The sequence below is a fragment of the Drosophila gunungcola genome (genome assembly GCF_025200985.1).
Source record: "Drosophila gunungcola strain Sukarami chromosome X unlocalized genomic scaffold, Dgunungcola_SK_2 000021F, whole genome shotgun sequence".
NCBI classification, from domain to species: domain Eukaryota; kingdom Metazoa; phylum Arthropoda; class Insecta; order Diptera; family Drosophilidae; genus Drosophila; species Drosophila gunungcola.
In genome coordinates, this window is record NW_026453184.1 from 71,222 (window position 1) to 98,336 (window position 27,115).

General features: G+C 35.6%; 2 protein-coding genes across 7 annotated transcripts in view; one reads left to right on the plus strand and one right to left on the minus strand.

Moving 5' to 3' along the window:
- The window catches only part of LOC128260355 (1-phosphatidylinositol 4,5-bisphosphate phosphodiesterase), a 50,273-nt gene that overhangs the window by 22,526 nt on the left and 632 nt on the right, over positions 1–27,115 (minus strand). For 3 of the 5 annotated variants that reach the window (XR_008268132.1, XM_052993291.1, XM_052993292.1), the window contains exons 1-2: positions 24,689–25,137; positions 15,931–15,973 (exon numbers count right to left, since the gene is read on the minus strand). The gene's annotated coding sequence lies outside the window, so the exon portion shown is untranslated. Of the gene's footprint in view, positions 1–15,930; positions 15,974–24,688; positions 25,138–27,115 lie in introns of those variants that run through there. The other 2 variants (XM_052993296.1, XM_052993293.1) reach the window with 2 other exon arrangements.
- Positions 20,406–22,950, plus strand: LOC128260358 (uncharacterized). 2 transcript variants are annotated; one of them, XM_052993302.1, is made up of 5 exons: positions 20,406–20,730; positions 21,182–21,251; positions 21,291–21,582; positions 21,734–22,224; positions 22,484–22,950. In XM_052993302.1, the coding sequence occupies exons 1-5, from the start codon at positions 20,598–20,600 to the stop codon at positions 22,746–22,748; spliced, it is 1,251 nt and encodes a 416-aa protein (XP_052849262.1). In that variant the 5' UTR covers positions 20,406–20,597; the 3' UTR covers positions 22,749–22,950. The 2 variants fall into 2 exon arrangements, with proteins under 2 accessions (XP_052849262.1, XP_052849261.1); XM_052993301.1 differs by having other exon boundaries at positions 21,182–21,582.

Below are 27,115 nucleotides of genomic sequence, written 5' to 3' on the forward strand. Positions count from 1 at the left end.
TGTTATCCTTATCTGTTTGTCATATCTACAATGATTTAAATATTTCGTCTGTTCCTCTATTTTATTATTATTATTATTATTATTATTATTATTATTATTATTATTATTATTATTATTATTATTATTATTATTATTATTATTATTATTATTATTATTATTATTATTATTATTATTATTATTATTATTATTATTATTATTATGTTGCTCTTTTTAATGCCTTACAAAGTTTTAGATATATTGCCATAGCTTGTTTTTTTTTTTGTTGAATTGAAGTTGTCATTGTCATTGTCATTGCTGTTGCTCTTATTGTTATAAATGTAAAAACAAATGTTGATACAGCTTTTATTGCTGTGTGGCATTTTATTCGTACTGTTTTTTTTATTGCAATATCTGGGTATCTGTAAACAATGTAGAAACTGCAGTTATTAAATTTGCTTTGTCGACGGCAAGGTTGCTCGATGCAATTTTTAGTGAGCTTTTTACGGCATTTTATTGAAAGACTTTATGTTGCGTCTGCAGTTTTGATTTGAGCAGTAAATAATGCAAGCTTTTCACTTAAAAGTCTGTATTTTCTATTGTTACTCGTTTTGAATGCAGTTTTGTTCTTTATTTTTAGTGTAGGTCTTAAGTTGTTTTTTTTTATTTAGGGTAGGGTGTGCGACACAATTTGCTATTTTCATAAATGGTGTACTTCTTATTTAGTTTTTGTTTTGTTTCATTTTCATTTTTTTTTAATGTGATAAAGATCTTGTGGCTGCTGATTTTTCCAACCAATGTTGGTGGCCATTACACTTACGAAATTGAATTTGCCGGCCATACAATATTTGTGAAATTGGCATCTAAATATTTGATGAGACAAGCAAAAGGGAAATCCGCAGCGAATCGCAGGTAGTAAAATATTTGAGTGTCTGCTTTTTTGGGTGCTAGCCAACCAGCCAAGTCGAAAGGGAGAATTAAGGCAACCGATTCGAACAGTGAACACTGATTGCACACATGAAATATTGAGGGGAATGTTGTGCTGTGCAAAGGGGAGGGGGAGGGTTCAAGGGTCACACAATTTGACCTTGCTGGCGCCGGGCATCCATCAAAATTGATGGCAATGCACACGGTCTCGCCTCTCATGCAGTCAGTTGATCAATCAATCAAGCGCCGCTCCGCTCAATTACATCAATCAAGCGGGAAAGGTAATCCAAAACCGAAAACCAAATGGGTTTTTTCTCAGCTTGACTTTGAGGGCCAAAAGTAATTACGACTGATAAACAACAAGTCCTCTATTATTGTATGCACAAATTGAAATGGCATGTTTGTCGAAGGAAAGGGATGGTTAGAGTGCACGAGAAAGAGAGGGGTTGACTGTCGAAGAGTGAGAAAGGAAAAGATTTACTTAAAATGCATTTCCAAATAGAGCCAATAAAATGACAGGAAATTTGTCAAAATAACTTAAATTGTTGCAAGCAGTTGCAAGAGCTCTGTATACAAATATGAGTTTTAATTTTCATCTCTTTTGCCCCCTCTTTTTATCCGTCTCTCTCTCTGCCTTTGGGAAAATTGCAAACTTTTGCATATTTTCCTGATGCCACACGAACACATTTCATTTAATTAAAGCAAGAAAATCATTTAGATAGAAAAGCTTTACGATGTCCTGCCTTATAAAATACTTACAAAATAATAGAGTCGGGATTTAGTGTGCTTTCTGGCTAACGGATATGTGGAAATAATTCGCTTTGTTTTTGGCAGGAGCTGAAATATATTTGCTTCCGAGCTTCTTATATTCGCTGAACTACGCAGCATCCTTTTTGTAGTCATTTTAGAATTTCGTAGGTGAAATGTAGGTTGTGAGAAAGTGCACACACTAAAATGCTTTTGTTTTCAACTTCCTTTATATTCCTTTAGATGTTTTATTAGGTTGCACAGTTTGTTCATGTTTATATATAAAAACCTTTTTACGCTTTAAGCCCTAGTGCAATTGATTTTGATTGAATAAAAATCTTTAAAGATTTTTGTGGCAGATTGTTAATATTTTAAACCATCTTAAAAATGTAGTATTTTATTCTAAATATATCTTAAATAATTGTGGGTACATAAATCTTTTACACTTTAAGAAAAATAGTTTTAATTGATTGTAGACAAATAAAAGTCACCATTGACACTAAGCCACTTGTCTGCATCAAATATTATTTACCTCCCAATGGCTTACGCACACTCCCAAAACACACACATACCCACATACCCACATACATGTATGTATACATTCACCCAGGTGACCCTGGCGTATACGTGATGTGTGGGAATATACAAAGTCCTGGGACAAGAAACTCGCTTAGGCACGCACCATCCGTCAAAAAAAATGCGAAGAATACCCATGAAAGACCCAAAGGTGGAAGGCGTCAAAGGAGGCGTGGCAGTGCGAGGGAGGTAGGTTCAAAGGGCAGTGGGCGTGGCACAGGCAAATCAAAACCGAATGATGGGCGGAACGACAGCACGGGCATCCTTCAAACAAAACTGTCAGCAACTGTCAGAAGAAGTTAAATGAAACCAACGCAAAAAAATAAGAAATAAAACAAAGGAAAGTGGGTGGTTCACCAGCAAAAGAGAGAGAGAAAAAAAAGGAAAGACAACAACATTGACAGCAGATCGGGCCCAAGACCAAAAGGAAAAAAAAAAGAAAATCAAGGGAAAAGTAGGCTTTGTCATATGGCTTACAGCTGTTGGCGGACTTTTGCGGCACGTAGCTCTCTCTTCTGGCGGTGGTTTTATTTTTAGCCCCACAGGCCGTGAAAAACTTCGAATTCGGCGGAATCAAAACAATACATCATCATGGGGGCGGACGCAACTCGAGAAACCAAATGCCCTTTCCCTGACCCTTTGGTCAAATTGTGCATATTAAATATGTGACAAGGAAAACAAAACAGGGCAGCTGGGTGAAAAATAAACTATTTCCTTGCACCAATAAGGCGAAATCATGAATGCTCTTTAAAAGGGTTCTTGCCGAACATTATTATACTTCCCTGTATATTTATACGATCTTTTTTTGATTCCCAATAAAATGTTACAGAATTAAACTTCGAATTGAAGAAAATAGCAAAAAAGAAAATATTACAAATAAATACATATGATATATACGAAGAAAAGACTAACATAGTAACTGATATATGTGTTGGTTTATACCCGATACTCTTTATAATCAAATTATTAAAGCGTATTTTCAGTCGTTTTAACCTTCTGAAAGTGTATGCAAGTATGCAAAGCGGAGGACACAATTTGGGTGTTTTGATTTGACAAAGGTTTGCGGGATCCTTCGGCTCCTTCGTGCGATTGCAGGATGGAAAAATTCTCCTCGAATCCGAATCGTAGGCCCAAAAAAAAAAAAAACCGGAAAACCCGACCCAAACCAAGATTCTTTCAGGTCCCCTCCGATGCAGAAAAACTCCTTCGTTTAGATGGATGGATTCATGGGGGAATGGGGCGTAAAGCATTTATACTAATTTCCCCGATAATTTCGTTGAGCTCGTAAAATGTTCGCTTATGTTTATGGAGACACACACAAAGTGGCCAGAAGAAGGAATGGCAATGCCAATTGGGCATGGGAATTGAGCTGCCTGTGACTAAGTGAGCAGGTCTAATAGACATTTTATCGATTGCCATGCACAATTATATTTGATGAGCTTTTAATCGAATTGATTTACTTTCACTTAGCCGCATACATAGGCAGGCAGCGATGTCAAAGGAACCGCAGGACATGCGGTATGGCCTAGATAGCCGGATAGATAAGCCCTCGATAGCGGAAATCGGGTTAATTTTTGTGGGTCAGGAATAATGGATCCAAGGCTATAAAAGAGCCGTCATTAAAAAAGTAAATTACACACTCAGTTAATCACGAAGAAACATTTAAATATTAAATGGGTCAGAGGCCAGCATTTTCTAATTCAAGCGTAATTTTATAGTTCGATTTTGGCTATCAACTTGCAATAAGTTTATTATCGAAAATTTTTGAATAATATTTATAAATAAATATATAAATAAAATAACATTTTATACTTTTTATACCCTTACTGATGGTAATATATTTTCAGTCCCGACATTCTTGATCAGCTGAGAGTCGATCTAGCCAAAATGTTATCTACAATATTATCTTTAATATTTATTGATATCAGAGTAAATGTACTTTTAGTTATATTAATGTCAAGAAGTATGTATTTTCTCTAAGTTAAATTATGCTTATGACTTAACTGTATAATTTTGTTAATAGTTTTAGCTAAAATAATGGAAAATGAGAATCAAACTTATATGGCGGTATCGGGATAGAACAAAAGTGATATCAAGTTTCAAATTTGGAGCAGCCAAGTGGCAGGGCAATTGTCAGCGACAGAGGCCAAAACTTTTGCGATGCCTTATCATATACTAAACTCGTCGTCTTCGTGTATCTCTGTTTTTAGCGGGAAGAGTTCATCTGATTTTGGGCTCCCGGCTGGCGGCTTCTGGATGAATTTTCCATCCACCGGAAAACTCACGGCTGATGGAAAATGCCAACAGCAGCCGAGAAGTTTTCCATCAGAAAAGTTTCCATCGAAAAGTTGTAATTCCGTGCACGCCGCTTTTGGTTTTTCCAAAAAAAAAAAAAAAAAAACAACTTTTCTCTAGCTGCCTGCGTTGATGACTGCATTGGAAAAAACAAGTTTGTTTTCATTTTTCCCGTTTCGTTTTTTTCCCTTCTTGTTTTCGTTACAGTTTTGTTCTTCATGTTTGATGGCCTTTGGCTTGTGCTTCCGTCTCTTTTCGATGCCCCTCTGTCTATCTCTTTTGCCCATCGTCATATTGTCCCATTTCCTGCCATATATACTTTTGTATTTATCCCACCCACGCTTCAGTTTTTCACCCTTTTGTCCTGACTGCAAGCTTTAGTTGTAAGCTGCGAGCATAATTTCATTTTAATTCTTTTTAAGCGCATTAATTACACATATACAAAAAAAAAAATTGTATGGGGGAGAGTGAAGGGACGAGTGAAGGAGAATGAGACAGACAGACAGTTGCATTGACATTGCACAACCCTCGTAACCCTTGCGTCCCTGTCTTTCAATTTAAGTGGATAATATCTGCGGTAATAACATCAAATGAATTGTGAGAACGCTCTCGGGAATTTGCCCTTTTTTTTTTCTCCCACCCATCACGCTTTCCTCTTTTCTGTGAGAATGCAAATAATATTTATGCATATACTTCTGTTTATTCAATTTGTAAGCTTTATTGTCAACGTCGTTAGTATTCGTTGCTCATTCATCCTCCGATGCCCAGGCAAAAGGGACTTTTATTTACTACTTTTACTGCACATTACGTATTCGCCCCATATATAACTAGCTCATTGCGTTAGTGGAAATTTGTGATGAGGAGGCTATTTTCTAAACACTGTGTAGGGAACAAAAACCATTAAAATATATTATTTTCTCCATGTCCAACGCGCTTTTTCTTTGGGGCTTGCTTAAAAATAGTCGAAGCTTAAAACTAACCGACCGTTTACTCCAACTTATTACAAGTTATAGTTGATGTACAATTTTTAATGAAATATATTTAATTCCATTTAGTAAACTAAGGCATTTATTTTAAAAATATAAGTCTTTTATTGCATTCTACTTTTTTATTACACGGTCTTAAGTGCATTGCTTAAATTACTTTTCTGCTAGCGTGACATTGTAAACAATTTTCGAACGTCCAACTCACTAGGTAGAACAAGAAACCAAGGACATTTACTTTTAATCCATCCAACCAATTAATTCGCTTTTAACACTAACGTTATCAGAATGGGTTGGAAATCCCTGGAAAAAAATGCACCTGCTGTTGGCAAAATCGAAACGTGTCAATGCCATAAATTTGGGCCAATCCATGAAGTGCAGCGTATTTACGACCAGCTACTCCAATTGCACTAATTAACTGAGTGGAAAAGTGGGACAGGGGCGGGGAGGGACGTTGTGTGGGTGGTGTGTGGTGCATCCCTTGCAGGCGACGGACAGACAACCTTCACCTGAATGGACAAACAGTGACGCCATTGCGACATCCGACACCAGAACCATTTTGCAATCGACAGTCTGCTACGTACCCTGCACTGAGAGAAAAATGCACCACCATATCGTTTGCCCTGAGGCATTTAGAGATTTTGATATTTATACCATCTAAACAATTGTTTACATTAGTTTGCAAGTAATTAAATCATAATAAATATCATTGTTATTATGAAGTGAAGATAGAAAATTGGCCAAAAAACAAATTATCCGAGTTAAAAAAAAAAATCAGCCCTAGTTTCAATTTGATTAAAACCCTGAAAAAAATGAACAAAAGTTGAAATTTCCTCCATTGTTGAATTTGTTATAACATTTGCAGTCGATTGGCATTCTCATTTGTCAAGTTGTATAAAATATTCCGATTTTTAATTGACAACAATTCAAATATTGCCATGCCATATCAAGTTGAACTTGTTAAAAAATTCCAAATCGATTGTCATTCAAAACTTAACATTTCAATTTTTCGGCCATTTTGATGCATTTTTTATAAAATAAAAAAAACTTTGAAATTGTTTTCTACTTACAGTGAATTTTCTTCCAGTGTTACGACCCCTAAGCACACCCTCTTTGATTAGCCGTGTGTTGTTGAGTGCATCCTAGTTGGTAAGAGGTAGTTGTATTGCATTATGTATACGTAATCAGCTTAGTTGCTGTCGCATAATCAAATAATCATTGCCAGAGTATAGCATCCTGCTCCCAAGTTCGACCATCGACCAGGGGAAACCGAACCGAATGAAATCGAATCGAATCGAATCGAGTCACAACGAAACAAAATGAAACTCCCCCTTTCCCGGCAATTACAAACAGTCGAGGGATCGATCACTCGTCAGTCCGGTGACAATTGAGCGATTAGTGGGAGTGTGTGCTGGATACCTGGATACTTGGATGACTGGAAAACTGGGAAATTAGAACCTATTAGGCAGGTGTGCTAAATACGTACTGTTACTGTTCGGATTGGATTAAGTCATTTAATATTAGTGGCAATGTCATTTGGTTTCAATTGCAAAGCACACTACCTTGAAATTTACCATTTTGTTGGTTTCAAAGTACGATTTCTCCTAATAGTCTTCTTATTTTTCGAGGTAGTTGTTTTGAAAAACAAGCATTCTTTTCTATAGTTGTCCCAAAAATTCAAAATTTGTACATCAATTACATATATAATAATTAAATTTCTTTAAAAATGAGCAACGAAAGTAGGATTTTGGAAAACGATTGGCCCGTTATTACAATTAGAGTTCGAAAATTGGTAAAGCAGTTCCTAAAAAAAACAAATGAAGAGAAAGAGGGATTAAGAAAAGACAGTAATGCCAATGTTAATAAACAAAATAATGAAAATACCGCAGAGGCCCAAATAGCTCCGAAATTTCACAAATATCTTGTTCAAAAGGTGCAAACACGTTTGTTGGCAGAAAAGCAAAAGTATTCTGCAATGGAAGCTGAAGTCCTTGAGTGTCGGAAACAATTGAACGCCTTTAAAGAACGGACCGAAAAGATCAGGGAGAACTTAACATTTATCAAGTCCATGACCAATGAGGCTCACAAATGGATAGTCAATTTACAAGCGCAAAAAGAAAACCCACCAAATCTTTATAGTTTAAAAGATCCGCGAATTAAATAAATCGTAGTCCTAGTTTCAAAAGCATTTAACCCGGAAATTAATTAATTTTATATACATAATTATAATAACGAAAAATATATGTACTATATTAAATTTACAGCTTTGAATGTAGTAGTCCTTTTTAAATTTAAAGAGCTTGATATAATTCAACATGTAATAAGTTAATTGCGCTAAATATATTCACAAACATAAAATAATTTTGTATGCAAATTGCAATTGGATATTGAAAATGTATAATGTCAATGATTTATATGGTTGGGATTTAATATTTAAAACCAATTTTAGAATGCTATGCCACTTCTAATTGTTAATTTGATGCTTCAAACATGAGCATAAGCTTGTTTTTAATGAATGCCGAGCTTTGGACATTGCAACTTTGACATTTGCGTCCAATTTCTGCTTCTGACTCTTCTTTTCTATCCCCTTTTTGAGATTTCTGCTGCTGGTCTTCTCCCCAGAAATATTGTTCTGGGAATTCGATTGCAGTCACTTGTTTGTTTGAATGCCTATTTATAGTCTGTCATTTGAATGGCATTCCAGGCGGGCGGTGGCCCACGCATCATTTAAAAGATATGGGGGGAATATGGGATAGGGTACACTATATATGCATATGTATATTGGTATCGTAAACACATTTCCAGTTACACGTGCGGTCATTTTGTTTAGTTAGTCAATTTCTAGCTGCGTGTATATGTATATGTGCGCATCGTAATTACATAATGATTTATTTTCGCATACAATTCGCTTGATTTTGTTTTTTTCCTGACTGGTTGTGGTGTGGTGTGTGTGTGTGTCTGGATTTATTTACATTGGTTGCGAGGCCATCACAGCATCATCACTGCATTCAGGAAAAAAACAGATCTTAAATGATCAGGTTCAGCAAAGCTATCGATTAGGGTTTAATTTGGATTTATCGATATTTCGATGTCGTATCGATATAGGAAATAACTATTATCCAAATCTGTACAATATTATATCGATTTATTAGACTACTTTATCGTTAATAACTTCATTTTTGATTTAGTATTCTATTAAAAAACTTTATTTATCTTCTTATAATTTTTTCACCAATATCCGCATTCTGCAAAATCGCTGCCCTCTCTCGCATTTAGTGTGACCCATCTTCACTCCAGTATTTGCACAGTATTATCACGTTTTAGTGGAATCGAAATTAATTTGATTTATTTATTGGCTGTCTGTTATTTGTTTATAAACAATAAAAGCCGAAAGTATGCGCATTTGAGGTTTATGAACATTTTCGGAGCGCCCAAAGCCAAGCGAACGCAAAAAACAATAATAACAACAATTATTTTTATGGCAAATATTTATCTAACAGCATTTTGGGGGCGATGGGTGGTTTTTTGATTTTCCGTTGGGGCTGTCAAAGGCAAACAAAAGCATCGAAGGTTGTTAATGCCGAAATATTAATGTGCGTTAATTACCCGCAGACGGCAAAAAGTGGGCGGGGGTGGGTGGAAAAGTTTTGTGTTGGGGGGTCAGAGGGCATCTGCATTTGCTTTTCTGATTTCATCCACCCTTTCCCTGTTGCTTATTTTGTGTATTTAAAGTACCAGCACTATATATATACTTAAAGGTTCAGTTTTATGTATTGAAAGCACTGAGAAATTATAGTACATAATTTAAATATCCATATGCGGCAAGTTGAAGGTTGTGGGCAAAATTATCCATTCTTTCAAGGAATAAATATCCCATAATTATTTAAAGATATACACAATTATTGGAATGCCATTTAAATTAAAAATATCAAGCTTATCAAAAAATAATAAAATCTGTCATTAAAATCTTGCACTCTCATGCATATTTGAGTATTCGAAGACATTTATAGCATCAAAGGATTAGTATTTCTTAAATTTCAATTCAAGTTCAAGGTTGTCATTTACCAAACGGTGAAAACTTATAAATACTTAACAATATTGTCGGAATGCTATGGACAGTAGTATATGGGATACCAGACATCTGGTGGGAAAAACTTATGATTTGTTATTGGTTTTTTACGATTGAACTTTACCTGAAGGGTAAAGTTTTAACTATTTGAGTGCGGGATTTGTGACATGTGTGTACAACTTTGTATTTCTATAAATATTTTTTGTTTTCCCAGTCATTCATTTGCCAGTTAATACTTTTTAAATCCACTTTTCAAGGTCGTAAATTCATTTGATTTTCTTTTATGAGAATACACAACGACGGAAGGTCAGAGATCCTAAATTGCAGCTGGGAATATCAATCAGATTTGAATGAAAGATTATTTGCTATAATGTAATCAAAAGGCTTAAGCCAAAAACTGAAAACCAAAATCACTGCCATCGGAGCCAATAAAAATTTTAATTTAATTCGCCCGTTTATAGCCGATGTGGTGTATATAAATCGAAATATAGATAGACGCACATGGTTCGATGGTTCTAGCTCATAGATTACGCATTTTGTTTATTGATTTGATGAAGTGATGGTGGTGCTATTGTTTCGCAGTCTGTTATTGTTAATTTATTTTTACCTATTCGCCAGCTTATTGGGTGGCAAATGAAACGATTGCCAAGGCGACTATCGAAAAGGTTAAACGCATCGAATTACACTCGCATGGGTGAAAATATTGAAGATCAAATTGCGTGAATTTAATTGGAAATCATAACATATACAAAAAGTTGAAAAAAGTACAGGAGGAAAAATTATTTTATAGACTTACAAAAATAATATAAATAAAAACCTATTATTACTCCGCCTTTTATAAGTATATATATATATTTTAAAGATACGAACTAAATTTGGCAGATGTCGAATGTAGTTTATATCATACAACAATTCAGATAAGGCTCTTATTTAAGTAAACAAGTCGACTTAAAATTGTTCATTACTTTGCTGCTTAGTTTTTCCAGCTGAAAAATCTGGTGAAGAAAAAAATAAAAGCGCGACGCCCGAAAATAGGTAAATATGATGAATTACGGAGTTAATGAGCGACCCGGAAACCATTTTCAGCTCCATCAACACTGAAAACCAAAACAAAACCATAACTGTAACATAAATTCAGGGGAAAATTGGAAGGGATTTTCAGACGACTTTTTTTTCCGTCATCTGATTTTTCCTTTCAGCAGGACAACGAACTTTCAGTGGGAATAGTCGGAAAAACCGAGAAGAGTGGGGAAAATTGAAAGGGGAGACCAACGGCAAACAATAAAAAAAAAAAGCTGAAAAAGCATCCAAATATTTTGGCTTGGTCAATATTAAGTTGAAAATGAATGCCAAGCCTCTCTGCCTCCCCCTTAATAGCCAGCACAATGGTGTTAGCTTTGTTCATTGGCAAAACAAAAAAAATATAGGTATGTACAAAAATACAAAAAACTGAGTGGAAAAAAAAGTTTGCACAAAGCGTACAACAAAGCAATCATCAATTTGAAATGCTCAAATGACGAAGAACTTACTTCTGCCAAATTAATATATCGACATTCCCAGTTCAATGACCCTTTGCTCGATATATATTTGTGGATGACAAAAGCAGCCGGAATCAATAGATTGGATTAAAAGATTTAAATAAATCCAATAGAATTATAAATTATATGTTAAAAATCGGAGTCCACCTGCTATAACCCATTCTAAATAACGCAAAGCTCTTAACCGATACGATAATTTGCTCCTCGAAACGACATTCAGTGGGGGATATGAAGAGACAAACTGGCGGGAAACCAATGACAAATAATTAATTGCGCACACTTTGACGGGACGAAGCGGGACAGGAGGTCCTCGAAAGCCCAGTCTATATCCCTCTGTCTGTCTTTCCGTCCGTCCGTCCGTCCGTCTGTCTGTCTGTTTGTCTATATGCCTGTCTGTCAGAGTCCTCGTGGAATCCTGTATCCATTTATAAACAGCACACAAATATGTCTGATGTGCGAGAGGCTTAGTGGAGATGGTGATGGCCCCGGCACCAATTAACTTGGGCGTATTGTGTAAATAATGTGCTAGACATGGTTACACATTCATGTGCCGGCCATAGACACATCGTTGGCATCGTCATCCTCATCTCCGGATCTTAAAGACTCACCGCCCCGCCAGATCCCCCGAATCCCCAGAAAAACCCGCCCAGAGATATGATTTTCGATAGCACTTGCTTCTTGATTCTCTAATTGAAGACCAAGGCAAAAGAGTGAAGAAGCCACGAGATGGGGCTGTTGACATTGATCCATTCCGATTAGACGTTGAATTCTAATGCCTTGTTCGTAATTGTCATCCAATCGAGGGATAAAAAACAAAAAAGCGAAAGGCTACAAATGCTCAAACACTGCGAAAAAAAAAGTCCATAAAACGACATTCTCGAAAAAATTGAATATGGCATGATTTTATATTTTTCAAGAGAACCAAACAATTTTTTATTTTACTTTCCTAACAACATTTTGAATACTTAAAAAAATTTTTTGAGCATTAGTTTTAAAACCATCAAAAATTATTTTCAGCATTATAATTCAGTAAACGTGAATCTTTTAACATATAAATTACAAAGCTTTATATAAATAATTTTTGTTGTTATTAATATAAAAAAATTCTTTAAATATTTTTTTAGACATTTTGTATGGAAATAAAATATTGAACATACTTCTACAAAAAAATAATAGATTGTTACATTTTCAAAGTCAAGTAAAATAATTTTTGACGATAAAACTGAGAGTAAGAATTATATAACCATTTGATTAATCTTGAAATATTGAAAATCATGTGATTTTGTAACAAATAGAAATTTGTTATTATTAACATTATTAGCTCGTAAAAAAAGTTCAAAGAACTGAGGGGTTTTTTTTTCCAAGTGTAAAAGGAGAAGTGTCCTCCTGACTTGTGCGCCATGCATGTGACGGCAGCTCAGCAGGATATTTTGTAAATCATTAGTCAACAAAATGGTGGTGTTTGGATGTGTGTGTGTATTTGTGTGTGTGTGACTTTCCTGGCCAGAGTGTATGTGTGTGTGAGGGTGTCTGTGGAAGTGACGCCATTATTCTCTTCTTGTCCTCATTTCACCTCCTCCCAAAAAGGACCGATCTCATGGGTTTATATTCCACATTCCTGGTCTGATGAGATGCGCCGCCTGCGCAAGATTGCCCTGAGTTTCGCTATTTTGAGTGCAGTCTGCCACCAATGTCATCAGCATTACGAGTGGGTGGTTTTTGGGTGATTTCTGGACGGTGGTGTAGGTGCCGGAAGCCGCACAGGTCCAGCCAACTAACCATTTGGCTAACAACCATCCATCCGCCATCAAAAAAAAAAAAACTTCTTAGAACCTCAAATTATTTTAAAATAATTTGAAATTCATTTTTACTAGTTTATACACATAGTTTTTATTTAGTTGTTTTTATCTCAGTAAGATTTAAATCAAAACAAAGCTAAAAGCACATTTCATCATTATTATTTTGTTGATTTCAAACCCGAAGCTCTTTAAGAATATTCCTTAAACAATTTAATCGAAAAATCTATAAACTATTTTTAGATAAATCTTAAATTGTTTAGTGTATAATAATCAAAAGCCAAAACTATATCATCTGATAGTTTAGTTTTCAAAATAAAACCTATTGCTCAGTGCAAAATATAGACTGGCGAGAATTCAGTCACAAGGAGAGTCATGCTCAAGGCATGATAATGGTGAAAAAGTTTGGGATGGAGGTGAAAGTGTGAGGGAGAGGTAGTGGGAGTGGAAGAGTGGGCGTAGGTCAAGGGAAAGGGGGCGTTTTTGTTGGTGGCGCGGCTAATGACGCCAACATTAGGCGGACGTTTAATGTATGTGCACGTACGTAGCCAGGTCCATTCCAAACACTATCTCGCTCTGACTCTGTCTCTGTCTCTCTTTCTCTTAATCTGTATTTCCTTCACTTTCTCCTGCTTTCCCTCCATCTCTTTCACTGCTCACACACTTACGCACGCATGAAAGTCAAGGCAGACAACGTCAGATGCTCGAGCATTGCATTACATAAGCGACGCAAAACTGTATGCTACACTTTTTGATGGCCACCCATCCATCTGTCTGTGTGTGTGTGTGTGTTTGTGTATGAGTATGTTATTTCTGGCCATGGAAAGCACTGAGGAAAATGGGTGGGGTGGAAAGGGAAATGGTCGGAGGAGGAGGGGAAAGGACAGCGGTTGAGGGTCGACAAGGATACGCACGGCACGCCACTCAAAAGCCATAAGCCCGGCAAATTAACATGCCCAAATTATGACAAAAGGAAAACGACGCTAAAACAAAGGCCCAAAAACTAAGGCTGCAAAAGTGATGGAAAAAGGAGGGGCACTTTTGCCATAGACCGAAAAAGGCAAAAGTAAGATTAGAAAACTTTTGCGCTAATATCATTTTCCAAATACTCTGCACAAGTCATTCTCTATTAACTGAGATGGCAATTCATCGATTGAAAATGATAGATAAGTTATCGAAACTATTAATGTAACTATAAGTTATTTAAACCTCAATCATTAATACTGCACTCATAACAAAATCAACTGACAGAAAAGATTAACTGACTATATATATTTTTTACATTTTGAAAATTTTGAATGATTAAATACTCTTTTAGAGAAATCCACAACTAATATTGTACTTATGCCCAGATACTTCGTGTAATCACCAAAAATCATAGAACCAACCCAATGAACTAACAACCGCAACCGAATCATTTACGCCATTTGCATTTTGGCGGGTCATTTAATTTGGTTTAACCTGTTTTTGCTGGTTTTCCTGAGGTTGAGGGAGCTTCAACTGCAGATTACTCATTCGCCCCCGTAAACCGAAGCTGAAACTGACTCACCAAACCAGCCGCACGACATATAACTGTCATAATCAGGGATGCGGACTCGGTAGCCAACATCAACTGAAACATAATGGGTAAGTTTTGGTAGAACCAAGGGGATAAATTGTACAGAACCAGAACCCCAAAAAATAAAAATAAAAAAAAGGTACAGGGGCACCGCAGTCGACGTAGTCATAGTTTAATATCCATTTAACATGCTCGTGTTGTTGCTTCTGCTTTTCACTGAGAGAAATTTATTTTGAAACGGAAATCAATCCGTTAATAAAGTGTTTAGCACCATGCTTTTGCAATAGGTAAATATTTATATTTGTTTATGATTATTTCAACAAGCATTGGACCACGTTAGTTTACCAAATGCAACATAAATGTTCACAAATACCCCACTTTTCAAAAATCTCTGCTGTAAATATTTTTATTTCGCCACAAATTTAGCTTTGGTTATTTTCTAAATTTGGGTTTTTTGAACTACCAGAAAGATGAGCAATCAAACATTATGCTATATACAAAATTATATATATAAAAAAAGTGTAATTTGCCAACATTTATTGAAATGTAACTTTCATATTATTAAATGCACAACAAATTTTGATAACAAAAAAAATATATATATTAAAACAAAAAAATAGATTGACGAAAAAAATGAAATGGAAACATTTTGCTTTGTTAAATAGTCGATAATATTGAAAACCCAGATAAAACAAAGCACAAACTACTTTTTAAGTTTTTCTATTTTACAAACTATGAATTTTGCACCGTGTTTTCGGTAAGTCGGGGGAAATTCCCAAAGTGATTATATTAATACAACATGAGCCACAAGTGTGTTGCATACATTGAGGCGTGCCGACTTGAATCCATGACAAAACTTTTGCCCCATTGTATGCGTGTGTATCCGTATCCATATCTGTGTGCGTGTGTGTTCCTGTGTTTTTGTGTATCTTTGTGTGTGTCAATGTGCGTGTGTGCCATTCATGGCATATGAAATATACATAAACCAACGGAGCCAACGAACCAACTCAAATAATAATAAAATAATAAAAACCAAAACAAACTTTTCACCAAGCTCAAAAGTTGAGGCGGGTTTTTTGCGAAAGAAAAGCTGCGACCAAGAAACAAAAAGAGTAGTAAGAATAACCTAAAACTTTAAAAGTACGATTCCGATTGCCCGCCATAATCAATTTTTGAAAAACATTTAGAATTTTTGGCTGGAGGAAAACTATTTGGAAATAAAGTTTGTAAAAACATGCAGCAAATATAAGTTTTAACACCTTTTAATCTTTGATTGATTGCCTTCTTTGGGGTTTTTAACCTTAAATAATTTTTGTTTTGTTACTTTAAATTATTTTTATTTTTACAAACTTGCTATTTAACTTAATCTTAATATATCCGAGTGGGTTTTTGAAAGTTAAAATTTTTTTAAATTGTTTACTCTACTTAAAAATTACTTTAATTTTAATAAAAGTATAAAACTTACCGCTACATTGAGTTTAAAGTTAAGGTCGAAGTTTTTGCGAGAACTGCAAAGAGAAAATAAAGAAAATACATATATTAAAATGTGAATAGTTGGTAGGATGCTTGTGTACACATCCGAATACAACTAACCATGTGTTTCAAGTCCCTCAGCTGCTGCAGTTTTGGCCTTAATTTTCCAAATCAAACAAAATAAAAGAAAAGAAAAGAAAAGACGAGCGACCAGAGCACCCACACGAGCGCGAGTGTAATGGTTTTTGTGTGTGTAACTGAAGGTCATCCCAGTTGCATCTCTAAATGTTGCCACCCACTTCCCACTTAGATACTACATACAAAAAAAAAAAAAAAGGACACTCACACAGACATGCAACGCCGGTGCCTAATGAACTAAATTTCCATTTCTCGGCACAAGTTTGAAATAATATTCTGTCAGTTGCATACTCTTTTCATTTAAATATTAAAATATATTAAAAATTAAACTAATATATTAAAAATTTATCCTAAGAACATGCTCTTTTAAGGAAAACAAATAATCTTAACAAAATGTATAATTTGATATATTTACACTGCATAAAGATGATAAGTTTAAACAATATTATTTTACTGTATTTAGTCTTAAACCTTTTTGATATATATTAAAATAAAATAACTTTGGCTTTGTGAAATAAGATATAATTTATTTTATTTATTTATTTAGCATTAGTTTTTAAATTTAAATATTTTCAAATTTATCTTAAATATAAGTTTCTAAATTTGTTTCCCTTTCGGTTGCCAATTGCAATGTATTAATCTTGGGGCCATGTTTTTGCCTTTGGTGTACGCTGTACGTTTTCTGCTTCAGCTGTCTGAACCAACCACCCTTTTGCCACCCCCTAAAAACCACCCATTGCCTTGCCCTTGCCGTGGCAAATCCAAACAAGAAATAAAGAAGACGAAAAGAAGAAGCGGCTGAAACTCAGCTGGCGTTCCCTGTTCGCTGTTTATCTCGCTCGCTGTGCACATTAACCTCTTTGTTAATCATTTACAAACAAATGCAAATAAAATAAAATACAGCAGCCCAGGTGAGGCGAAGGTAAAGGTAACGAAAAAGCAGCAGCAGCAAACAGCGATGACGACGACGGCTATGCAAATAAAAAAGCTGGCAAATGAGCAGCGAAATTGCAAAAAGGGCAGGAGGCCGTTATAAAGAGGCAAATTCCGAATGGGGATGGGCGGCTACGTTCTGGGATAAGCTCTCCAGCTTTACGGCATACACAAAAATACGGGGACGGCAGGAGAGGGTGAGGGCCACGCCCACACAGGATTTTTGGTTAAATACACAAAGAAAATTTAAAACAAACATTAATTACAAACAATGTTCGTAAAAAACAAAATATTTCTAACATGTTTATTAGTAATTAAATAAAAAACTAAAAATGTCTCAGTTTGTTTTACCTTCATTTCACATTTGAAAATTAGTAAAAATATGAATTTCTCTAAATTGTTTATAAGGTTTTGTTGTGTGTACATATTTCCGGTTTATCTGGACATTCAAAAAATGTTTCCACAGTTGAAAAATTCATCTTGAATCGCTGAATAATTCAGCGAAACTTTTGTGACTCTTTTCACTGCAAATTGCATTTTGGTCTGGTCAAAAACCAGAGCTCCTGTGTTGACTTTTATGAAAACTTTTAATCAATGGTGAATAGAGGGCTGTGAGTTGGAGGAAAATGGGGTTTTCCACTGGCGTTCCAATTTCCCAACTGCTTTCATATGCAAAAGATACTTGACTTTATGCTGCTGCTGCTGCTGCTGCTGCTGCTCGACTTGTTCATAATTAGTTTGGTGATGTTTGCAGTCAACCTACTTCCTCTTTCACTCGCTTTTTACTTTGCCCACCTTCTTTATTACTCACACATTTTGATCCACTCCCTTGGTTTTTTGCTTACTGCGTTGCCAAGGCTAAAAAACATTCATTCCGCTGGCCTAATGATATTTTAATTAAAACTATGCCAACTTTTCAGACATGCGAAGAGGTACTTTTACCAAAATACCTCTTGATTTACTTTATTTATATTGTAAATATAAAGTTACTTAGTTTTTAAGATAAAAAAAAGAAAAGTGAACGTTAGTTATGGCGTTTTGAAATTTTGTATTACTGCTATTTATTTTTGTGAATATAAATTATGTCACATAAGTTCCATATTTTACATAATTTTCAATATTATTTTTTCCAGATATAAAATAAAGTTTAACACCCTTATGTTTGTATTAAGAGATTTCAGACATAAGGAAAAACATTTAACAACACCAATCAGATTTAACAAAATGATTAAACGTAAAAGCTAAACATAATTTAATATCCATATTGTTAAAATTTATTTCCTAAATTCAAATTTAATATGGTGCGTAGGCAAGTTAATAGTTACTTAAATGAAGTGCCCCTTTAAATAATATCTAAGGTACTTCGCTGGCCATTTCTCAGTAGGTCATTCAGACTTCCTGTCATTTCGTCAGTTGGTCAATCGAGTAAAAGCAGCGGAGTGGGGAAAACCTTTTGGCTTTTACGCAACACGGCTGCTTTAATAAAATTGTTCACGTTTCTCAGCCTGTGTGTCTGTGTGTGTGTTTTGGGCCTGATTCGATTTTCGTTGATTTCCCAGAAAATTCCTCATTTCCCCACCACCCACGATTTGCCGAGCTGGTGCCTTGGGGCTTGGGATTGTTGAATTTATGTGCTAGCCTCCTTATTGTGGCGGCAATCTTTGATCAAATCGAAAGCGAAAGATACTTCTGGTTGGCTTTCGACTACCTAGAGATACTCTCGGTTCAAGTACTACTTGTATATCTCGGATAAACACGGTGAGTAGTAATTACGATATGCACTTGAGTGTGTATTGAAGCCTGGATATAGCAACAAGCTTAACATGAACTAAAAGCCTTAATTAGGGGAAGATATGCGAATTGGATTAGAGCTATTAGAAATGTATTTAGCTTCACGGATTTTTAAACAACATAAAGCAAATAGGTCAACCAAAAAGACTCAAACATATTTTTAAAGAAGTAAGTATAAGCTTAATAATATTTTAAAGCATTCCTGATTACCATTTCGTCTATTCTCTTGAATAGCGAAAACAACAATGAAATTATATCCTTTCAATTTTCTTGGAATTCATTATATTATTCATTATAACAAATTAAAAAAAATTTATTGATCAAAAGTAAGTGAATTTGGTTCACAGTTTGCAGATGTCACACACAAAATTCGTTCACTTATGCACAGATACTTGTGATATTCCCCAGCCATCTAGGACATTTTATCCTTGCAAAACCAAAAATTGCAAAGTGCAGAACATATAGTCTATATAGTCTGACTCTGAGGTGGCGAGTGTCCCTGGGTCGTATCTAATCTCCTCTGCCATGGATCCGCCGCCGTTTGTATGCCAGGTAATTGCCCGTCCAAAAAAAAAAAAAAAAAAAAAAGTTACCCACTACATGTAACTACATTCCCTGAGCATTTGCAGTCTGTACATACTTTTTGTGCCCCCCACTTCGCTGATATCACACATTTATCAACACACCCAGAAAAATCTTTGTCATTTTAATATAATATTTTTAAGTAGAAGTCTGAATTATCGTGGCACACAAATCGGTAGATTTCGATTTTTAAATTTGTGTAAAATTAAGTTGTTGATTTACAAAACCCCAAAGACTATAAAATTTTTACTTAGGTTTGATTCCGTTTCTTTGTCAGAACAACGCTCCTTTTGAGCTTTTAAATACTGTTTTTAAAACGAAATCAAGCTTAAGATTTCGCATTTTAAGATTGCTTCCATGGCCAAGATTCTTAAATGTGAATTTTAAAGCTCTCAGAAAACCATGCCAATTTATGGGTAATTTTTTCTTGCAGTGGAGCGTCAGGCATCGCGACGTCCATGCTGTCAACGCCATGCCTCCTTACAGTTTATTTGCAAAGCGTTCAAACTGTCAAAATGGCGTGCGGTGCGCGTAGGCAATAAAAAAGAAAGGAAAACCTAAACCAAAACCCCAAAACAGAAACAGAAACAGAAACTGAACGAGCGGAGAAAAAACCAGGAACGACAACGTCGTCAGTGAGTCAATAATTTAATTTTCTCGTTTGATATTTCGACTACATAGACACAAAGTGGTGAGGAAATAAATGAGGAAATGAGTTGAAGGCGGGCCATTAAATGAAGCCAAACGAGGTTAAAGAGACCTAAAACAGTTGCATTTAGCATTTACCCACCCCGATTACAGTTCAAACTTAAAATTGGTGAAATTCTGGTAAAACAACCATATTAACTTGCTTTAATCAACCTTAAACTAAGTTAAACAGAAATATTCATTTCTGGATGGATTTTTAAATTAAAAAGTGTATTAAATATTTTAAGTCTTTTGAAGAATACTTTTTTAATATCATACAACTTTATTTGTAAGACCTTTTAAATGAGTTTTCAACAATACATAGTAGACTGCTGTGAGGGGGCTGTCAATCAGTGCCAATAACATGCACACACGGACATCAAAGTAAAGTTTAAATCAGTTCCAGATCGGCTCTCCACACAACACTCCATATTTTGGTCATTTTTAGTCTTTAAAAGCCAGAAAACATTGAACACTGCATTATTGCTAGGGAGCATATTGTTAAAACTTGATTCAGACAAGGACGCCATGTCGACATCCAAGGATCAAAAGCCGCAGGTTGGCGCGTTTGATTGTCGTGAGTTTCAGCAAATGGATATATCCAATCTGGGGATGAGTTCTTCGTGGGGAATTGTGGAGCGTCAGTTGCAGGACGGTATTGGTGAGTGTTGGGGGATGAACATAATATCAATATCACATTGATATTTCAAATTCTTTAATATTAATATTGCTTTTTAATTGTGTACATCGCTATTCACTTCTGATATGTCTATATTTTGAAATATATAAATTTTAGCTTAAAGCCCAGTCCCACAGAGCCAATCCAAGCGAAACGGCTGAGATTTTGGATGGATGGTGGACTTTTGTTCCCACAGAGCCACCATCCACAGACCATCAAAAGTCACAGTGGCGTATGCAGAATGTTTTGAGGGGGGTCTTTTCCCTCTATCAAACTCTTTAAGAAGTACTTATTTTATTTTAACGCTATGGATTAAAATTTTTACTATACTATATCGGTTATTTAGATATTTTGTTGAAAATAAATATTTTTTATGACATTATCGAAACGATGTTTAGATCGACATGACATGTTAAACTTTTCTAATCAATAGGTGAGCTGCATCGCATCTTCGACCGATTGGGAGCCCCACTTTCCCCCAGAAGAAATTCAGAGGTGGTCCCTCCCATCAACAGATCCAATCTTATATCCTCCGGCTCGGATGGGAGACCACTGCCATTGGCTAGGGGAACAAGTGGCGGCATAGATAGGAACCATATTCGTAATCCCATCTTGAATCCCTACGATAGTGATCCGGAAACCCAGGAGAACACCCATGTGGCAGTGCAGGTGGCAGACAAACAGGCAGCTCTGGCCGTTCTCGAACAGCAAATGGATGCGGAAACCCGCCTACTAGCCACTAGGTTCTTCAATATAATGCTCGCTAGGCTTTGGCGCCGACGAAAGGCTGAGGTTTGCGACCTTGACACTCTAGTTCGCAGTTACCAAGAAGATGTGAGTTAAACAGAGTTCTTAAACCCTTTTAAATTTAAGTTAAATAGTCTGTTTAAGTCTTTAAAAAATATTGCCACAGTACTTTGTTTTCCTTTTTGTTATTTTCGGTAATTTGTTATTTTATTTTTCTGACACCCATTTATCCCCGTAGGCCGCTCGCACTCAAGCCGAGCTGTTCACCCGGAACCAAATGATTCGCTTCGAGCAGAGTCGTGGTGAACAGCTTACCACTCGGCTTGCGCGGGCTATCAATCGCGTTCGCGTAACTATGGAAAATTGCAGCGAATTGGAGAAGGAACTGAAAGAGTTGAGGAAGCGGGAAACGGCTTTGCACAGTGACCTGGCCTCCAAATCGCTGGAATGCGAATATTTTTCTGAAATGCTGGACACCTATCGGACCGAAATGTTCCGGGAAATGGCAAATTATCGCGAAGGAGCCAAAGAATTGGCCAATCAACAGAGGCGAGCACTCGAACTGGAGCGCCAGAATGCCCAGTTGGAGGATGAGCTTCTAACTATTAAGGATCATTTCATGCTGCAGAATGACAAGATGTCGGTAGCGCTTGGCATAAAACAGGAGCAACTGGACACCGCCTACGAAAGCCTGAAACTTTGCGAAGAGGAACTGGCCAAGCTTGAAATGTAAGTTTGTCCATCAGTTAATTAAAGTTGGGGGCAGTACTACATTTATATTGCTAATGGGAGGTCCCCGCTTCAATATCCACCGCTTATCTCTAATATAGAGTAAATTTTGGGTTATAGATAGGTTATAGGGTATGTTGTTTAAAGCAAACTAAAGTAAAATAATGTTAAAAGAAGCGTTCATTTGAAGGAGAGTTTTTTGATAAATTTATATTTAATACCTGGTTCTTATTGACATGCTTCCCTTTTTTTTATCTAGGAAATACAACGAGCAGCTGCGCCAAAGTCAGATCGATATGGCACTGCAGAACGAGTTGTTGGATCTGAAGAGGAATTTGGGCATGGCACGATATCTTATTTTCTACCTGAGAGCCTGCGGCTGGTCAACTTTCCAAGGTTGCGTGTACCACATGGTTGCCGGATCACTAGACTGTTTGGCACCTGCATTTTCCTCACCGCCGATGGCAGACAATTTGCTCCGAATAGCGATTTCCACCATTTTCCTTCTTTTCGCAATGTATTAGCTTATCTTGTGAATACAAAATGCACACTCAATGGAAAGTGGAGAGAGTTCGACAGTCGAGCATTTAAAGACTGGGATCTTGTGAACATTTCAGGACATACAACCAGCAATTGGTTGCAACGTATATATTACAAATATTCTTGTTTTCCCTTTTGTCATAATATTTTTTGGGTCCGGGCATTACGTACTGTTGTCTAATATTTTATGTTTCAAATTATGGTAATAAATCTTGTCTTGAAAATCTCATTAATTAAAATGTATATATAATTTTTAATTTTCGTTTACAGATCTCGACAGATAAATTCCAAATTAAGTCTGAAGTTTAAGCAGTTTTTTATTTGTTTTTTGATGATACAGGCATGTGTGCATGAGCATATCCCATTTGTATTTTCCACCTCACTTGATTGCAATATCTGAATGTGACTGTCCAAATCCATTATTGTCGGTTTGCGGTCGACCGCGAAACAATTCATTCTAATTTCGAAATGGTGTTCAAACACGATTGACAGTTCGGTAGTGATTTACTTGGTAGAAAGATCTGACTATAGTGTTGAATTTGCTCAATAAAAAAAAACGGGCTATTCATTTATAAATTCAAAAGGAAAAACTTTGAGATTACCAATTAAATATTTGTGTATAAAATAGGTTAATTTGTAAAGAAACCAAAGATTCAAACGTCAGGAGCTTTTTTTTTAATTACAGTTAATTTTGTGTACTACGTGTTTATGTATTATGTTTTATTATTATCCAATTCTTATACCAACGATTTAATTCAGATTATCGGTTAATGATTTGGATTTCGAGTGTGACGCATAATTTATAAAATTTTTATATAAATATTTATAATTTTATACTATGAAAGATGGGCTTGTCAGCAAACGGTTTTTGATGATAGGTAAATAAATTAATACATTTTAAATTAACTACTTTAAAATTGGTAAGTTAGCGATTAAACGATTTCATTATGGACAGTTTCTTCGTTTTTACTTGTAACAAGAAAAAGTCCGGAAGAGCCTTAAACAAATTACGCATACGCCGCGTGTACAGTTCAACGATTGAAACTCATTGGATGGCCCAATGTCATCCGAATTACTGAATCGCTGATTCAAATCAAGTGAGGTGAACTGAGTCGGGAGCACAAAAGGCCTTAACTCGATAAATGCATAATACAATGTGAACCATAATTGTCGCAATGGGTGTGAAAATACAAATAGGAATGGTTTTGTAAATCTACCCAATGGATATGGCAAATGAAGCTTTGAGTCAGTTCATCGAGGTTAAACCACTTTGATTAAGCAAAATAATCTGTATTTTGGATATGTTATTCGATCGTCTTTAATTTTGCTGATCCGTAGGGCGAATAAAACTACGAGTATCAAACAAACACCTGTACTCTTCTATCCTTAGTTCTATACATAGAATCAAAACAAAGCGATGTTGTATATCCACTAAAATCGTGTTTTACCCTCCAATGTTTTATCTTCGAACGGGTAATCCTCAGCGATTTTTGATTATTTATGATAATTTAAGTTTATTTACTGCATACAACACCATCAGTTGTTACCAAGCTATTTCCATATGAGAGATAACAATATTTCCGGAACTGGGCATACATTTATTATCTATTACTAAATGTGGCATGTGTTTATGTCGCCTCTTTAAATCCCTTGTAATTCTTGGAATACTATTTGGAGTTATGGTATCTTTAATAAAAAAAATGTAATAATTGACCCACTCGGAAATGAGTTGCATATGCATATGAATTAAAATACCTCGGATTATGTCAGTGATAAAATGGAGAATTTAAAATTTTAATCTAAAGATTGTTTTTTGATAAATGGAACAATTTTTAAATTTTTTTTTTACCCTATTTTCATTCATTTTTAAGCGGAATATTTTTACCGTGTACTGATCACAGTTACTGGTGTTTATTTAACTTACGTATTTAATTAATTGGCGAAACAAAACGTTTTGTTTTTGGTACCTATTTTTGTTTATTAGTTCTGTTTATTATATTTGTTTGTTTTTTCCCGCCTCGCAAATTCTGGGAAGATCATTGCGCGATTTACAGTTTGATCAGCAGTTTTCTCTTTTTCGTTTTTACCTTTCTCCCTCTCTTTCGCCGATTCTCTCTACCGCTGTTTCTCACAACAGGTGACACCCGAATGTTTTTTGTTTTACTAAAAGTTGCAGTGAAGATTCGCACATAAAAAAAATATTGACGAAAACAGAAAAGAAAATTGCAACCTGCGCGGCAAACGAAATTGAAATTAAAACCAAAACCGAAACCGAAAAACACGTTGCCTTCTCTCACTCTCTGTTTTTTCCTGTTTATCGCGGAATTTATTACGGGAGCGTACTAACGGGAAAAGCTCCGGCGGACGGACACTGACCAACTGAGAACGGAGAGCCAAACGACGGAGAAATAAGTACTTGACATACGAGGAGAGCGTTTTTATCTTAAGTACAGTGGGCCCTCCGAACAAAAAATGAACAAATTAGGAAATAATAAGAAATAAAAGTTAAGGTTTAAATTAGTATCAGTTTTAAGTCGTGTCTTAACCTTTTAAAAAGACACCCAAAGCACTGAAGGAAAATGTTGATCTGGTAGACTGTTGTTAAACTTCTACTAATCAAAGAATCACTACATAAATACAATTAAATATTGTAATTATATTTAAGCCATATATTATTATTTATTTTGGTCATGTCCTTTTCTTCTTGACCATTAACTACTATGCCGGCGCTCTCTGATGCATATCCTCTCTCGCGCTCCCCATATCTCCTTCTCGCTCTTTCTCTTTGCGTGGGTGCTGATCGTGGGAGCGAGTGCAAATATGATTATTGTTTTTTTCGCCCCCCCTCTTTCACCCTTCCGCTTTCTCTCTCTAACCCACTGAATGTGCGTTTATGTGGGTGCGATGAGTGTGCTATAGCGGTTGTTGTAACGATTTGTTTGTTATTTTTTTTTGTTATAACTTTATTGCACAATCCGATACCACCCACCGCCCATGGGGCCTGCCACCTTTCGGTCGGTTGCAGGGCAAACAAACAAAGAGAAGTGAGAGAAACAAATGCTTCTGATCGGCACACTCGCCACCAAAAGTACGACACTGCAGTAAAGTGGAGCCTCGTTAGTATGTGACTCATTTTTATATACATTTTTATTTATCATCATTATGTATAGTGATAATCATAATTTTAATAATAAAAACATTTAGAAACAAAAATTTGAAAAAAAAAAATTGTACACATGAAACTGCAATTTTTTCAGTGCACTTTAGTATTGTCGACGTCGGCAGAGGTTAAAACAAGTGTCCGCTGTGGGTGCGAGCGAGACGGGGCGACCAGGTGGCAATAAGTGGGAACGAGAGGGCTTGCGAATTTTTGTTTGCTTTTGCGTGTGTAAATTTCAGTGCTTCAATTTTATGTGTGTTTTTCTCTACTTCCCTTCATCATTCTTCTCCGTCTCCCCATTATCATCAGCCACTTCTCATCCCCCGTGTGTTCGTGTTTTTGCGTCGGCGTGCGCGCAAGTAAATTTCTTCTAATTTAATATTTTGTTTACATTATTTATTCATTTACTTATGTATTTGCGTAGCTTCCTCTTCGCGCGTTTGTTTGTTTATGTATTTCACCTGGTCCTCCTCCTACCCTTCTCCTCTTTCTCTGCTTCCTCCCCATATTCACTTGCTTTTCTCTTCCATCTTCATGGCCAAGTTTACGTTTTGGTTAATTATTTAAAATTTAGACCACGATCGCTTTTTCCAAACCCCCTTTTCCAAATATCAATAATTATGAATTTTTATAGGAGCACAGAAAACAATACTTATAAATAAAAGTGTACATATATTAAAACGTGCAAAAATTTAAAAACGGCAGAGATAGAGCCCACAAAAATTAGAATCGCCTTCTAAATCTTAATAAATAAAAAAATATATAAGAAAACTTCTCTAAAATTATGAAAAAGTTTAAAATGAATTTAGTTAATTATTTGCGCTAAATGTAGCTGTGAGGTTTTTATATCATCATTGTACGAACAAGTTTTTAATCAATATAGTATAAAGTAAATATCGAATAAAACTTAACATATATGATGTATTTTTGAATTGATTTAAATTTTAATAACTAATCAATGAAAATTAAAGAGTTGACTTATGCTTTGATATGATTCACATAATAAAGATTTTTTGGTCACTTCAACAATTAGTTTTACATTTCTTTATATTTTGTATACGTTCTCACGCGGACTTTACTCTTAATCTTCCACAATATTTATATTATCTACAATTGACTTGAGTGAGACTTAAAGTTCACTATATTGACTACTCACTGTAGTTTATTGGCATGATTTTGCCATCCTTGCAG

What these genes read in the sequence shown, in the direction of transcription:
- LOC128260358 (XM_052993301.1), top strand. Translation starts at nt 20,598, where the DNA reads ATGTCGACATCCAAGGATCAAAAGCCGCAGGTTGGCGCGTTTGATTGT. An exon ending in TCAGTTGCAGGACGGTATTG is followed by an intron (nt 20,731 to 21,181) that starts GTGAGTGTTGGG and finishes TCTAATCAATAG; the next exon opens with GTGAGCTGCATCGCATCTTC. An exon ending in TTCGCAGTTACCAAGAAGAT is followed by an intron (nt 21,583 to 21,733) that starts GTGAGTTAAACA and finishes TTATCCCCGTAG; the next exon opens with GCCGCTCGCACTCAAGCCGA.